Source organism: Squalius cephalus (genome assembly GCF_949319135.1).
Source record: "Squalius cephalus genome assembly, chromosome: 4".
Lineage (NCBI taxonomy): Eukaryota > Metazoa > Chordata > Actinopteri > Cypriniformes > Leuciscidae > Squalius > Squalius cephalus.
In genome coordinates, this window is record NC_137125.1 from 41,769,402 (window position 1) to 41,785,678 (window position 16,277).

At 35.8% G+C, this 16,277-nt stretch overlaps 1 protein-coding gene across 2 annotated transcripts in view; it reads right to left on the bottom strand.

Moving 5' to 3' along the window:
• Window positions 1–11,074, bottom strand: part of LOC307157146 (plexin-C1-like) — a 153,307-nt gene extending 142,233 nt beyond the window's left edge. Inside the window, exons 1-15 of one of the 2 annotated variants that reach the window (XM_079868929.1) lie at window positions 10,063–11,074; window positions 9,734–9,859; window positions 8,379–8,513; window positions 8,191–8,291; window positions 7,911–8,019; window positions 7,658–7,817; window positions 7,409–7,517; window positions 7,212–7,305; window positions 7,000–7,038; window positions 5,899–6,032; window positions 5,623–5,802; window positions 3,224–3,332; window positions 2,950–3,111; window positions 2,703–2,864; window positions 2,005–2,537 (exon numbers count right to left, since the gene is read on the bottom strand). In XM_079868929.1, coding sequence (XP_079725055.1) covers window positions 2,451–2,537; window positions 2,703–2,864; window positions 2,950–3,111; window positions 3,224–3,332; window positions 5,623–5,802; window positions 5,899–6,032; window positions 7,000–7,038; window positions 7,212–7,305; window positions 7,409–7,517; window positions 7,658–7,817; window positions 7,911–8,019; window positions 8,191–8,291; window positions 8,379–8,513; window positions 9,734–9,859; window positions 10,063–10,974 — 2,619 coding nt within the window. In that variant the 5' untranslated portion in view covers window positions 10,975–11,074 and the 3' untranslated portion in view covers window positions 2,005–2,450. Of the gene's footprint in view, window positions 1–2,004; window positions 2,538–2,702; window positions 2,865–2,949; window positions 3,112–3,223; window positions 3,333–5,622; window positions 5,803–5,898; window positions 6,033–6,999; window positions 7,039–7,211; window positions 7,306–7,408; window positions 7,518–7,657; window positions 7,818–7,910; window positions 8,020–8,190; window positions 8,292–8,378; window positions 8,514–9,733; window positions 9,860–10,062 lie in introns of those variants that run through there. The other variant, XM_079868930.1, reaches the window with a different exon arrangement.
• Window positions 11,075–16,277: the final 5,203 nt, after the last annotated feature.

A 16,277-nucleotide genomic window follows, 5' to 3' on the forward strand; every position in this document is an offset into this window, starting at 1 on the left:
TTATAATGTAATTATTTTAAAACTAACAGGTATCTATTCTGTTAATATATTCCAGGCAAAAATTGTACGTCTGTTGTATATAAAAGTTTTTATCACATTTCTGGCAAAATATGCTCTTGTGCAATGTATATATATATATGGCTGTATGTAAGCACAGTATGATAAAAATTGAATCTGAAACAATTTTATAAACAGCTGATTTCGAAAAACATTGGCAATGCTATTTATTGGCTTTTCTTACTAAACTACTTAACGTTAAGCCAAAAAAAATTAGTTTCTGCTATGATTTTAATCTAGAACGTACCATGTACTTACCTTATCACGTCGTATTGCAATGACACTTAAATGTCAGGGCAAATATACTGTGTAATTAAAAGTTTTTTTTGTTTTGTTTTTTTAATAAGAGTACCTTTCTCTGTAATTACTGTGCAAATAGTGTTGTTTCCTATTGTTACATAGTAAGTAGATAAAAACTATATACAACAGACGTACAATTTTTGCCTGGAATATAGGCCTATATTAACAGAAAAGGTACCTGTTAGTTTTAAAATAATTACATTATAAATAATTTGCTTGTATATCTGGTTGTACCCCTTTATTACCCAAAACCTAACATATTGTTCCCTTATACATACACGGAGGTACACTATAATTACAGAAACGTACACGTAATTTCGGTTTACTTACGAAGTTCTTTGCAGGTTGTATATCTGCTTGTTACACCTTTATTACCCAAAACTTATCATATTGTTCCCTTATACCTACATGGAAGTACACTATAATTACAGAAACGTACACCGTAATTTCGCTTTACTTACGCAGTTGTTTGCGGGTCGTAATATAAAGTGTTACCGACACTTTTCATAATCCTACATAAAATAAGAGTAAAAGGAACAAGTAGGCTATGTAGGCTACTCTCTCTTGAAATCATTTTATTGACAGCAGACTTTATATTCATTATAATCTTAAATAACTCTTAAATATCTGAACGAGCAGTTGGACAGGCCTTCTATGAGATCTTGTTACAGTGATCTTCTGCTCTAGATGTGTCCGTGAGTGAAGTGAGTGGAAGTGAAGCAGTGCTGTGAGAGGAGGGTGGTGTGTTTTAAATACAGAGAAATTGTAGCTTACTTTTTGAAACATTTACTATCCAAAAAGTTACTTTAGTGAAATGTAATAAAAAAAGAAAAAAAAATCTGCGTTCCTTTGAATAGCCTACCGAAGCACACAATTAAAAAGTAGAATAGGCCTAAACGTTTTAGAAATTATCTGACGACATCAACCGGAAGGTAGCCTAAGATTTTTTTCCCACGTAGTTTGTATAACAACTTGTTTAATAATAACATTCGTATTAGTGTCCTGACTGTAAGGCTCTGAAAATCAATATGAAACAAAAATCATACTGGACACAAATAACACACACTTCGCAGACGATAGAAAAAGAATAGGTCTACATTTGTAGCCTACAGTATAGGCTATGCAGAAAGAAAGTAGGCTAAATAGCCTATCAGTTTAAGAACATAATTATTTTTTATTAAAAATCATCGGTTCATGCAACACATTTTGGCATAATGATGATGATAATAATAACAACAAAAACAGCCTAATAATAATATTAGCTTGGCTGAACTAGGCTGATATTTGCACACTTTTGTATTTGTTATGTTATTGAATGTATGAAATATAAAGGCACTACAATGAAATATTACAATTTTATGCACACCAGCTATGTTTGTTAAAAATGTGGAATCTTTAGTACAACATGTGATGATGATACATACAGAACAATTCAGAACTGTGTTTAGAAGACCTTTTAGTGTTCTTAAGATATTTAAGGTTTATATCATGTTATAGATATAGACAAATTATATTCTATTATATTCTATTTTATTTTAGAGTAACCACGCTGTGCTCTGAAATGTGTGCTGGTGACTTGCAGAAGTAAAAGTTTCTGTGAGTTCATGTGTGCTTGTTCATTTAAATCAGACCAGACTCTTTTTTGTTCGGCATGTTTATTAGTAAGTATGAGGTGTAAGGCAGTATAATGATAACATAAATTATCAGATTAATAACAAAAAATGACAGAAGAATTTTGTAGGTGTTCGATGAAAAAGAATCAATGAAAGCATTCTCCTACAAAATAACAAAATAACAAACCAGTCCTCTGCAGGAACTTTGAATTGATTGTAAGTATATAGCGCCACCTGATGTTCAGTCTCAGGATTGCTCTCACAGGATATTTGAGCGCACGTTGTTGAATAGTTAAAGCATGACAAAACATAATTTTTTAATGTAAATTTGAATAATTAACTGATATGTTAATTAATGACCTATATATATATATAGATATAAAAGAAATTTCAAACTGCAAATAATGATTTTAAGCCTTTTTCAAAAATATATATATACTTTTGAAAATCATTTTTTTTTTCTGTGTTTTCATTGCTCTTTCATACTTGGCCAGGTGTGTTCTGTGGACTGAGGCAGAACAAATCCTTTGTATTCCCCATCCTGAGAACATAATTCCCAATCGTGATCTAAATGACAATGAAAAGCAATGTCTTTTAATCTCATAAAGTTGATTTAATAAGATTTAAATTAAACTTAACACAGCACTGTTAACAGCAATTATCAAGTCAAATTATGAACTTCCATGTTTATAGATTTACCAAAGAATTGAAAATATCAAAAACCAGACGTACAGTTATTGAGTCCACTTCTGTGACGGCTCCTGATTCTCCTTTAATCTTACAGATGATGGCATTGTACACAAACACCTCCAAAACACACTGATACTGCTGATCTCCCTGTAGACCCGTCACTTTCACCTCACTCATACTCAAGGTCAATGCATCTGCCTTTTTCTGAGAAATAGAGATCCACAAGATGAATTTGTGTTAACTCAAATTATAAAGTTCAGGTCTTGCTCAGTTTTTAGCAATTCTTTACCTGAATGTTCACCAGTAGGTCGTTGGCCACCTGTAAGGTGGTGAATGTGAATTCTGGATCAGGCTCGTAGGACAAATACCCACAGTCAATAGTGGAGTTCACAACTTTCAATAATAAGCTTAACAGTCCACTGCCATAACGGGGGGAATGAAACCACACGTCCTGAGAAAAGAGAGACAATGAAACTATGACTCCAATATGACTTTAATTAAAGATTTTATCCCCTTGATTCATTGACATAAGTCGCCCTTTGACCTCTGTGTGTCAGTCTTACCCCTGAGCTTCTGCTGTATTGAGTTTGAAGCTCTTTATTAGAGTGACGGACAATAACTGATTCCACAGATTCCATATTGCTCCCCTGAACATGAATCTTCCTTCCACCACTGAATAAAGAGATATTAAAACCAATTTCAGTCAATAAAGCATAATAAACAATGTTAAAGTAAAAGTACAGTATTAACATTTTAATTCCTCCCACTAACTTTCCTGAATGTGTATTTCACACACACAAACACAAAGACACAAAATTCAAGATGTTTCAGAAACCAATGGAAGTAAAACCTGCCGAAAACATGAAAACAGTCTGGCTGTTAGGAAGCAGTTTGCTCTTACTAAACTAAAGACTAGTCTTGGTCACATGAGTCAGTAAACTTTGTAACACAAAGTTGAGATGTTGTTGCCCAGAGAGAAAAACAATATGTGGTGTCAGAGGAAAAGAGGCACGAGAGATGAGAGATGCGTATTTTCCCCGGGTTTAATAAAATTAAATCGATAAAAAAACTATCGAGTGAGAAAAAGCATACAAATAAACATTCAACTCTGGTCACAAATAGAAAGGGAAATAAAGGAAAGTTTACAAAAGTCGGAAAAGTTCTCCTGCTCACCTTTCACATCTTTTACAGACACTCTCTCTACGCACATGTGCAGTTCTCATTCTACCTCAAATTACCGTACGTGCACAAAGTGACTGTTACAAACTGCAGCTCTCAGAACAAAGACAAAACATGGAAATGACCTGACCTTTCTTGCATACAGGGGTGCAAACAGCGCGCTTTTCGGCGCCTCCCGCTTTTTTCACGTCAGTTTGGGTGACTTGTGTGAATCATGCAGATCCGAAGAGTTTTTTTTTAAGGGGGGGGGGGGGGGGGGGGTGTGAGAGGGTCTGATTATAATTTAACCAACAGTAATTCTGGACTGCGTCCACCAACAAGTAAATAGAATAAGCGAATCAGAACACTGCGCGCCAAACCAGCAGTATGTGCGCAAGCGTGAACCACTAGTGTTTCTGTCTCACTCTGGATCTGCCACTGACTGCATCACATTTCTCTCTGCGTGGCGTGGAGTGTCCGTTTTTATGTCGGCTCTCATGTTAACTGGTTAGAGCACAATGCCTGCGTGACACACACACTTCTCGAGCCGCGCCGAAACCGCGTGCTAGAAATAAAACCGCAACCGACGCCTATTTTTCACGCGACACGCAAGAGTGTTGGAAGTTTTCAGACAAAATAGAAGGCGCAAATACATATTAATAAATTACATTTTGATGCTTGAAAGTCTCTCGGTTTTGACAAATGCATATATAATTGTAATTTAAAAAATAGGCTTAATTATCGATTTTCAAATATTGTCCCTGTCAATAGGCCTACAGAATGAAATATTCTGTAGCCTATTTTGCCGTCAATACTGCCGACGTTGTCTTTGCTGTATCAGGCTATATATATATTAGGTTTAACATCCAAATGTAGATGGTCTGTCGTTGCACAGAGCCACGCAGTCGCAGACAGCACGTGAAGTTCGTGAACACCGAATTCCCTTTTCTTTCTTATCTATTTGTGTTTGAACAGACATGTGCACGAAAAAATAAGCCAGTGTCCGTCTCAACGAGTTTCCCCGTAAACGCAGTCAAAATAAAACGGATGCGTGTCATTACCGGTATTAGACACGTGCATTCGTCTTAAAGGGACAGCACCCAATATACCTGCAGCTGTTTGTGTCACCAAAGTTAATCAAACAACAAAAGAGAAAGAGAAAAATCACGTTTTGTCAAAAGATAAACTGTATTAATACTTAATACAGTTAATTTACCTGAAAAACATAAAGCACTGCTTTATTTCTCGTGTATTGTGTTTTATTGTATTTATATTTGTATTTTGTTTATTAGTTTCTATGCAGATGCACTAGGCCTACCCTACACAATTACCCCAATCATCCTAGAATTATTAATTCTTTACAAAAAGAGCTATTCAAATCATCAGGTGAAATTGTTTTCAGGAAGTAGCAGTAAAGCAAGAAGAAGAAGTGCAAGATAGTTTTTCTAAATTTCATTTGACTCTATGTGCCTATAGGGGTGGGTTGGGGATGGTGGCAATGTAGTATCTGGATATTTGCCGCGGGACGAGGGCTTCGATTACCTCTCTCTTTTTTGACCATACATGTGTTTGCACCCCTGTGCATATGAGTGTTTTTTTAATTTTTTTTAATTTTTTCATCAACAGTAACTCTGCAGATCATTACACTGCAAATATTATTTTCCCACATTAACAGCATTCTTGCAAATTCTGTGTCTAAAATGGGCTGTATGACATTTGATTAAGCATTTAAAATGAGCAGTTTTCATCTCAAGGCACTGATGGGATATGGAAGCTGTTCTGCCAGTGGTCTGAAAGCTCTTACCTCCTCCAGGAGACTGTGGGCTGTATTCCTGTGCAGCTGGGCTGGGAACTGTAAGTGATGATACTGTTACCATGACAACGGTCGTCAGGAGTAACAACACACACTTTCACTGTTCCTTTAGTTCCACTGGGAGGAATGTGGAACCTTAAAGTGTCACTGGAGCGATCAAACACTGGAGATCTGAGGGGAAACATTCATGCACAGATATACAATATCATTTATCTCAATCTACACACATTCATAAATACGACTAAACACAAACACACAGAGTCTCACTCTTTAGGAATACAGTCCAGATCCCCTTGAATATGGATTTTAGTAACAGATTCCAGGTTCCTTCCTCTTAATAAAACGTTGTTTCTGCCATGGAAAGAAACCTTGTTGGGCTCCAGAGAGAGAATCTCTGGCTCCTACAGGAGACAAAAGTTGCACTCAGTAAAGAAAGGCCATACAGGAAAAAAAAAAAAAAAAAAAAAAAATAAAATCCATATCATTTAATATGACCACAACATTTTTAATGAACAGAAGTTAAAAATATTTTTTAGAATAAAAATTACATAATTAGATAATAAAAATTATAATATATAATTGTAAATATAAAAAATATATTATATATAATTTAAAAAGCATGATGATTGACACATTGTTTGCTGCTGATATGATGTACAAGAAAACTACTGTTGTTTTAAAGGGTTAGTTCACCCAAATATTTAAATTCTGTCATTAATTACTCACCCTCATGTCATACCAAACCCATAAGACATTCGTTCATCTTCGGAACACAAATTAACATATTTATTTAATGAAATCTGACAGATTTCTGTCCCTCTATTGACAGCTATGCAACTACCACTTTGACGCTTCAAAAAGTTCATAAAGAGATTGTAAAACTAATATGAATTGAGTGGTTTGGTCCAAATTTTCGGTAGAGACTTGATCGCTTTATATAAAATCCTAAAATTAAATCTGTCAGAAAATTTGGACTAAACCGCTCAATCCATATGGATTAGTTATAAAAACTCTTTATGAACATTTTGAAGCATCAAAGTAATAGTTGCGTAGGATGTCAATGGAGGGATCGAAATCTCTCTGATTACAAATATCTTCATTTGGGTATCAAAGATTAACAAAAGTTTTACGGGTTTGAAACAACATGAGGGTGAGTAAATGATGACAGAATTTTCATTTTTGGATAAATTTTCCCTTTAAGAGAAGATTATGAGCAAATTATTCCTAAGAAAAAGTAAAAGCAAAACAAAATACTCAGACACTTGTAAAGTCATATTCATACGTTAAGTCATAATTTGAAATAGGAACAAACTGAAAAAACAACATCCCTATTCTGTGAAGTTGGGTTCATAATAGTATGACACTTACTCTGTAGATAATCTCAGGGCGTAGATCTTTACATGCATCCTAAAAAGTAGAAAAAGAGAGAGAACTGAGTGGTTCATTTTCTTCCTGAGTTTTCTTCAGTCGACACAATGATATTTAAGCTATTAACAATTAATTCATATAATCTTTAATCTTTTTAAAGGTTACATATACGTATTTCCCAATACGTATACGTATAATGAAGCATGTCTCACCTGTATGAGTAACTGCGGTCCAGTTCCATGTGTCCAATCACAACGCTGAGAGGAAGAGGACCACTGACACCCAGATGAGATACACTGCACACACCTGCATTCATGATTCATGATATGATTTATTAATATAACCTATAAAGCTCTGTGTTATCATTTCTGTACTATGCAATTCTTCACACTGAATTTCATTTTCTCACTGTGTATAAGAAGCATTTGTGTTTTCTGTGATACTGGAGCAGTTCCTCAGTGTCAGTGTCTCTGTGATCTTCTGATCCTTAATGGTAACAGTAGCAGAAACTTCTGAAACTGATATTATCTGATATTATCAAAAATGTTTATGGTATAAAAAAAATGTTTATGTTATAAAAAAAAATCACATTCTGTCTACAAAAATGTACTGTATAATAGTGCACATACAACTTCATTAATATTAATAGAAAGCCAACCTCCAGTATAAAGTATGTGGTCAGGAAAACTACAGGAGCAGTTTGGGAAAACTGCAGTCAGATCAGACCCGTCACACAGATTCACACTTCCTGTGGTGAAGGAACATGAGAAGGCGGGATTTCCTGTGCTCTCCAGACTCAAGGCAAGATGTAGCGTAATCTGTGTAGGAGAAGGAAATGTTTGATCTTATAAATTATTTCTTAAATATATTCCCTAAATTATGACAAATACTTCCAGATTATGACCCTCTACCTTTCTAGAAGAATTCTCTGTCATCTGAAAAGAAAGCAGCTGTGTCTTAAGAGAGTTTTTTGGGATGGACACCCATGAAGTATTTGAGCATTCATCTTGAGTAGAACATCTGGATAAAAACATCATCAATTTATCACGTACAGATCTGTTTGCACACTGCTCACCGTGTCCATATAGATGATAATAATTTAAAAGACTGTTCTACAAGAAACCATTTTAAGTGATGATAAGCAGATTGCATGTGTGATGTGAAAAGTCCCATGTGATAAAGGCAGATCACCTCTGTGTGTTCACACACCAGCCGCAGAGAGGATCCAGAGCAGCTCTGCAGTCTTTCAGAGATCTGTATTTATCACACTGAACCACAGACACTCTTCTGAGCTACATCAAAAACATGAGCAGAAAGAGACAAGTATGATGATTCAATGTAATACAGTTGATTGTTAATTGCACATTTCTAAACCTCACCTCTTTCCTCAGAGCGATGTAGATATATTTGAAATCTGCTGGATCAAAGTGCATTCTGGGAAGCACTGCTTGTTCATCATCAGATTTGTACAGCACTATTGGACAGCCTGGTGTGAATTTCTCATCCAACATAAGCTAAAAATACAAACCGCATCATTATCCAAACTTTACTCAAATCAAATCATTATATGATTGTGATGCTTTATTCATGTAATTTATTCGTGTCACTAAGATATCGAGTACCTATCACCGTATGATTATTCACAGATTCCACAAAAGTGCTCAAGTTTCTCAGAAATGCAGAAACTAAGTTACAAACTACAGATCTAACAGAAACTAAAACAGACTGTTAATATAAAGACACAAAAAGAGAGTCAGAGTGAAAATATGAGCAATTTATAAAGCACATTATTAGTCATTGCTTATAATTATTCATTTATTTTTCCAAGTATCTGTGTGTAGGTCCAATAATTTTTGTGATAATACCCCCAGCCACCCCCACATGGATACCTCATTTTCTTAACTTTTATTCACTTTATGCATTGTTTTTTTTACAATGATTTTATTGCAACTAAATAAAGGTTTAATATATGGGTAGTTGGCATGAAATTTAAAGCACTATTTATCTAATTGTATAATAAAATGATTATACATGTTGTTTTATGATGTCATATTAATCACCAGGAACGTTTCCAGAACATATATAATTAAATATATAATATAATTTAAAACAATACCAAAACACAATATAGTCCAGCATACAACTACACTAAAAACCCATTTGCATTTTGCCTAAAGTCACAAAAACTCTTCAGTTCCACCAACAACAGAATAATAATAAAAACAATACATACAAAATAGCAATAAATGTACGTCTAGTATATTGAAGTGTACTAAAGACATTGTGTGTACTCACCATTGAAATAGTTGAAAGTGATGGGTCTCAGTATTATAAATATATATAATTATGTTTTATTATATTAATTATGTTTCAAGTTCTGTTTTGTGTAATAATGCATTTTTTAAAAATCAAGTTACCATTATAGAGATTAGTGTTTCTTTGAGCTAAATGCTGGTTAAGACGTTTCGTTATGGAATATGTGAATGGCCAAATCCACAGATCTATTATTATTTTTGCTCTCAATAGTAAGTTTGGTAAAGAAACCACTTGTTGTGTTTGCAGTAGTTATAGGCCTATCATTTTAATGTCATGACCATTTTTAAACCTAGAGTCCATTTTCATGACCACGTGAATAACATAAATGACACGATAACATAAAACTTACTTACAGCCTTATTCTTTCTACAGAGGAGGGTTTTTCAGAAATTAGTCAAAAATAAGATATGAGACAGACCTTTATCAGTTGTCCATCACTGGTTCCTATGAACAACAAAATCCAGGATCCACTTCTAACTGCTGCCACTGATGACATTGAGCTGTACTTGAACACCACAGAGAGCGGCTGAAGGTTACTACCACTCTGCAACACAAAGAACAAAAATATTATGACTTTGGTGAATAGTGAAATCAAGTTTTGTCATGCAACATATTATATATTCTATTACAACATAACTCAAATCGGTAGAACAACTAAACATTTGTACAAAAAAACATTTTTTATAATAATAAATAATTAAAATAAATTAAAAAGCATCTTGAGCACATAAATGCTGATTTTCCAACCTCAGATTCACATTTTTCACCAGTATTGCAGAAACCCTTCACTCGGCCTTGAACTCTACTGATGTCGTACAGAGCCAGCGCGGTGTTCTCCGGATCCTGCTGATTCTGCGCACTGAACACTCCTGCCCAAATAACACCGTTCCCTGAGGGAATAACGGTGGAGGAGACGAGCACTGGACGAGCTTTATCATTGCAGCACTCTATCGTTGCAGCCTGTAGGGATTTAAAGATGTCTGTCTTTTTTCTTTTATTGCTGTCTATCCGCAGGACGTGCACTTTCCTCTCCGAGTCAGTCTCTGCATTGAGAAATAAGTAGGACTCTGAGGGAGAAACTCTCTGGAATCCGTCAACAAACTCCACATCTCTAGCGCTGCTCTGGATGAAGGGGGCTGATGCTTCTTCTATGTAGTTGAAAATCCCACCACTTTGAGACTGTAAAGTGTTCCACAATTTAACAACAGGATACGAATCTTGAGGTTTTGTTTGTTCGTCCTTTTTCCCAACCAAAAGATACTTACTGGTACTTGGACCTGCTATGAACGCAACAGATTTCTCATTCTGTGTCGGTCCTACCGAGATACCACTTTCATAGTAAATACTCTTTGTAATGTCATTCAGATCAAGAACTTCACAATATCCATCTCTAAAGGTCCCACAGGTTATCAGGGTGTCGTTGTCGTCAAAAGGCACTACAATGTTGACTCTATTTTGATGAGTGGCATTAGTGATGTCCTTCCTCTTCTCCTCAGAAAGATCGAGGCTCATCTGATGTAGTCGATGGTCAGTAAGAACGAACAACTTACTTTTACCAACTACAAAGTCCTTGATGTCTCCATCAAAGTTCACCACATCACTGCAAATGCAATGTTTCAAAAGTGGGAGCACAAGTATTGCAAGTAAGTATCCTCTCATCTTGCATATCTGAGAGATCAGCTGAAGTTTCGAGATCTTGTCACAGAGATCAACTGCGCTCAGATGCGTCCACGGCTGAAGTGGATAGAAGTGAAAGCAGCGGCTCTGAAGCAGGCGTCGCAATAGGGCATAGTCCAGTCATTTTAAGCCAAAATGGGGGTCAACCTTGAACAAATTGCAACAGAAGCAAACTGAACTGATTTTGTATCCTCAATATGTCCTGAGTAAGGAAAAAAAAAGTCCCGAAGAATCCCATTAGGGGAAAGTTTAAAAAAAGACTCAAATATATATTCATACGCCTATTCATTCTTTTTCTTACGTGATAGGGTAAACATTTTAACCTTTCATATCACCATGAAAATTACTGAATTGATTACTTACATCAAGACAAACAAAAAATGTATTTCAAGATTTTTGAAATTGTTTGTTAACATGGACAAACGGTGCATAATCTAATTACGTATGTGCTAATTTGCATAAAAACCACAACATATCTAAACATTGGGTATAGCCAGGTGAAAATGTCTTGTTGAAACTTGTTGACATATAACAGTAAAATACTTGATGTTAAGGTCTGAATGGAACCCATTTAGGCTACCCATGAACATTAATACATAGAGGCAGGAAGAAGTACTTTAAACCAGCCTTTATTCATTTTTAAGAGATGGGGTTTGGGGCTGGGTCCGTGGGACTGTTTCTGGGGACGAGTCTGAGGGAAGAACAGGAGACAATGGTAAGGAGAATGCAGAAGACAAAAGGTAAGTAAAATAAAAAGTGAATCCCCAGAAACAGTCCCACGGACCCAGCCCCAAACCCCATCTCTGCAATAATAATTAATAAAGGCTGGTTTAAAGTACTTCTTCCTGCCTCTATGTATTAATGTTCATGGGTAGCCTAAATGGGTTCCATTCAGACCTTAACATTAAGTATTTTACTGTTATATGTCAACAAGATTCAACAAGACATTTTCACCTGACTATACCCAATGTTTAGATCTGTTGTGGTATTTATGCAAATTAGCACATCTGTAATTAGATTATGCACCGTTTGTCCATGTTAACAAACAATTAAAAAAAACTTGCAATACATTTTTTGTTTGTCTTGATGTAAGTAATCAACTCAGTAATTTTCATGGTGATATGAAAGGTTAAAATGTTTACCCTATCACGTAAGAAAAATAATGAATAGGCGTATGAATAGGCTATATTTGGGTCTTTTTCGAAACTTTCCCCTAATGGGATTCTTCGGGACTTCTTTTTTCCTTACTCAGGACATATTGAGGATACAAAATCAGTTCAGTTTGCTTCTGTTGCAATTTGTTCAACCTTTTTTCATAAAATGACTGGACTAGCAGGCAAGCCAGGCAATTGCCAGGCCCCCGAGGGCTGATCATTCAAACAATCAGGAATGTTAATATAAAGACGCAGCAACATCTCCGCATCCCCCTTAGTGGGGCCCCTCTCTCGTTGCCCGTTTATGCTTTTAACTTCTCGCTTCAGCCGCCTTTTTCAAACTGGAGCAGCGCTTACTCGCGGTAAGCAAATGCATGATTTGATTCGTTAAACATGAAAAAGGACTCATCCGTCTAGCATGGCCGCTCGCTCTAACCTTAACATAGATAAATGTTCGCTTTTATTTGGCGCATATCCAAGTGTTTGTGCGAGTGTGGAGCGCGCACTGCATGACATGGAGGCGCCGACGCGATTACTTGCATTTTCCTATAAACAGTGGAAACAACTTAAAATACTCAATTTCTGGCCATACAGAAAAGAATAATGCATCAGTCGCAACTACTTTTATTTGTGTAAACTCACAATAACAAGAAAACTTGTGCTTTTGTAAAACTGTGCTTTTGTAAAATAAAATAATCAGGGCGCGCTGGACTGTGAATTGGATCGCGTCTCAAAAATAAACAAACACAGCGTATAGGCTACTAGCCTCACATACGTGGGAAATATATCTATGTCTTGTTCCACCACGCAAATGACTGTTTTTAAGGTGACAATCTGTTACATATTTGAAGAAGATTTACTGTATCTTGAAAATTGTTGTATTGTATCTTCTGTTATAAAGATGAAGATTGACATTTTGTTAATTAAAAAACTAAGCACACAATGTTGTAAAAAATAAACAACTTATGTTCTGTTAGATGTTCTGCTTTGACTACTTTTTGAATTTTGTAAAATAATATCTCTAGGCAATGAAGATATATTAACAAAGATATATTAAAAATCTTATATATTATATAAAACATATATAAAATACATATATATATATATAAAAAAAAGGGCCTCATTGATTAATTTTCTTCCTATTTAAGACTTCCTGACTTGTTTTGTTAGTTAAACCATTTCTGTCACGTGAAGTAGACAAGAAACATGGATTCAAATGCAGAGTGATTTATTCGGATGCCAAACTGGAAAGGTACAAACTCCAACCCTAGGCATAAATGAGAGGCCACAAACTGGAACACGTAACAATACAACGAATCGGCACCAGACAGCAAACACAAGGCGATTAAATAGACTAACAAAGAAAAGAGGTAACAAGGCAAGCAGGTGGGGGAAATAAACCAATAACGAAATAACAAGATGGGCGGGGTTGACAATTAGACAAGAGCACATGGCACAAGAAACAACAAGACACTCATGTGCTCACACAGGACCAGACTGAACATAAACACATGACAAACAGGGCGTGTCACAGCCCTGTCACAAACCCATAGGAAAATCCAGACCGAGGTGACAGAACTGTGACAATTTCATGATGAGACACTTTTCATAATCATAAAATAAGAGTAAAAGGAACAAGTATGTAGGCGACTCTCTCTTGAAATCATTTTATTGACAGCAGACTTTAAATTTATTATAATCTTAAATAACTCTCATCTTAAATATCTGAACGAGCAGTTGGACAGGCCTAATTTTGTAAGAGACAGTTCAGCCTGATCTCACGGCAATTCGTACGAATTGAGGTGGCTAATTCGTATGAATTCATACGACCTCACTCGTATGAATTAGTACGATTTTTGCTAAATCGTACATATTTTACGAATTGCCCAATTCGTATGAATTCATACGAATGACCTACCCCTGACCCCATCCCTAAACCTACCCATCATGTGGGTTTAGACAAATCGTACAAATTCGTACAAGTGAGATCGTACGAACTCGTACGAATTAGCCACCTTTTCATCACTCGTACGAATTCGTACGAATTGGTTGTGAGATAGCGTTGGACAGTTGGACAGGCATTCTATTGTGAGATCTTGTTACAGTGATCATCTCCTCATGTGTCCGCGGGCAAGCCCGGATTACCCAGTGGGCATTATGGGAACGGCCCAGGGGCCCATGCGCACTTGGGGCCCAAGCGAGGAAGAATTTTCTTTACATTTCAGATAATGACACCATGTATAACCAATAGGGCTGTAACGATACACCAAACCCGGTTCACATAAGCAGAGAGCAGTCTGTTTTCTTTCGTTTTGAATTGTTCTGTTTAAAAGTACACATTCTAAACTTTCTATAGATATATTTCTCAGGTCTGTGAGGCAAGTAGTCTATTGTATACACTTAGTTTCCATTCATTTATGAGACGAGCTCCAGTTCACGCGCCGGTGCCTCCGTGTCGTGATTATCTATTGTCTGCTATATTTACTACTTATTTATTAAATCCGGGCAATTGGTTGATGAAACATTGATTAAAATGATTTTTCCACCTAAAAGTTAAAGATTTTTTTGTGTCACGTCCGTAACACATGTGTATTTCCCTCATATTAAATTTAAAACGCATGTGTAGACTGATATTTTCTAATGTCTGGACGCCTTTATTAAGGGAGTATGGATATATAAACAGACGTTTCAATATATTGGTAGTAAATGCATTTTCTGAGAATTTATATTTCAAGTTTTTACTGCAGATGTGATCCATAATGTTGGAATTGCCCAATTTTTAAAGAATTTATCCTCAACTAGTTTTGTGGTGTAGGTCTAGGGCAATTCCACGCAAAACTGTCACATCCATAACGCCAACACAATGCCATGGTATTTAGCGCGGAATTGCCCTCTACATATTTTATAATGTTAACTTCAAATAATACTAATAGTAATTTAAAGATGTGGTAGCATTGGATCTGGACGGGAAGGATAACTCTGGGAGTTGGAAGGGACATGTCGCGATTCTGCCTTCTCACACCGCGACACAGGTTTGTGGATCTGAGTGTCTGATTTCGGTTTCATATCACATATTGTTACAGCCCTAATAACCAATAAAAAGCATGCTGATATTTGTATTAATTTAAATAAAATTAAATAATTGGTCAAGCGCAGGTGTAGAAAGCACTGACGTAACAACCCACCCCTGTGCAGTCTTCAAATAACCGAATCGAATCGAATCGAGCAATCGAATCGAATTTTGAAATTCAAAAGCTTGATTGTGTGGGTGGGGAGGGGGGCCCTACAAGACATTGTGTCCAGGGGCCTCTGAATTCTTAATCCGGGCCTGTCCGCGAGTGAAGTGAGTGGAAGTGAAGCAGTGCTGTGAGAGGAGGGGGGGGTGTTTTAAATACAGAGAAATTGTAGCTTACTTTCTGAAACATTTAGGCTATCTATCCAAAAAGTTACTTTAGTGAAATGTAATAAAAATAAATAAATAAATAATAGATCTGCGTTCCTTGTATACCGAAGCACACAATTAAAAAGTAGAATAGGCCTAAACGTTTTAGAAATTATCTGATGACATCAAGAGGAAGGGTTTTTTTTATGAAGTAAGTTTTTTTCCACGTAGTTTGTATAACAGCTTGTTTAATAATAACATTCGTATTAGTGTCCTGACTGTAAGGCTCTGAAAATCAATATGAAACAAATATCGTACTGGACACAAATATCACACACTATCACACACAGACGATAGAAAAAGCATAGGTCTACATTTGTAGCCTACAGTACATGCAGAAAGAAAGTAGTTTAAGAACATAATTCTTTACATTGAAAATCATTATTTAACTCATCGGTTCATCTGGCATAATAATGATGATGATAATAATAACAACAAAAACAGCCTAATAATAAGCCTAATTAGCTTAGCTGAACTAGGCTGATATTTGCACACTTTTGTATATGTTATGTTATTGAATGTATCAAATATAAAGGCACTACAATGAAATATTACAATTTTATGCACAGCTGGTATGTTTGTTAAAAATATGGAATCTTTAGTATACAACATAGTACATGTGATGATGATACATACAGAACAATTCAGATCTGTGTTTAGAAGACCGTTTAGTGTTCTTAAGATATTTA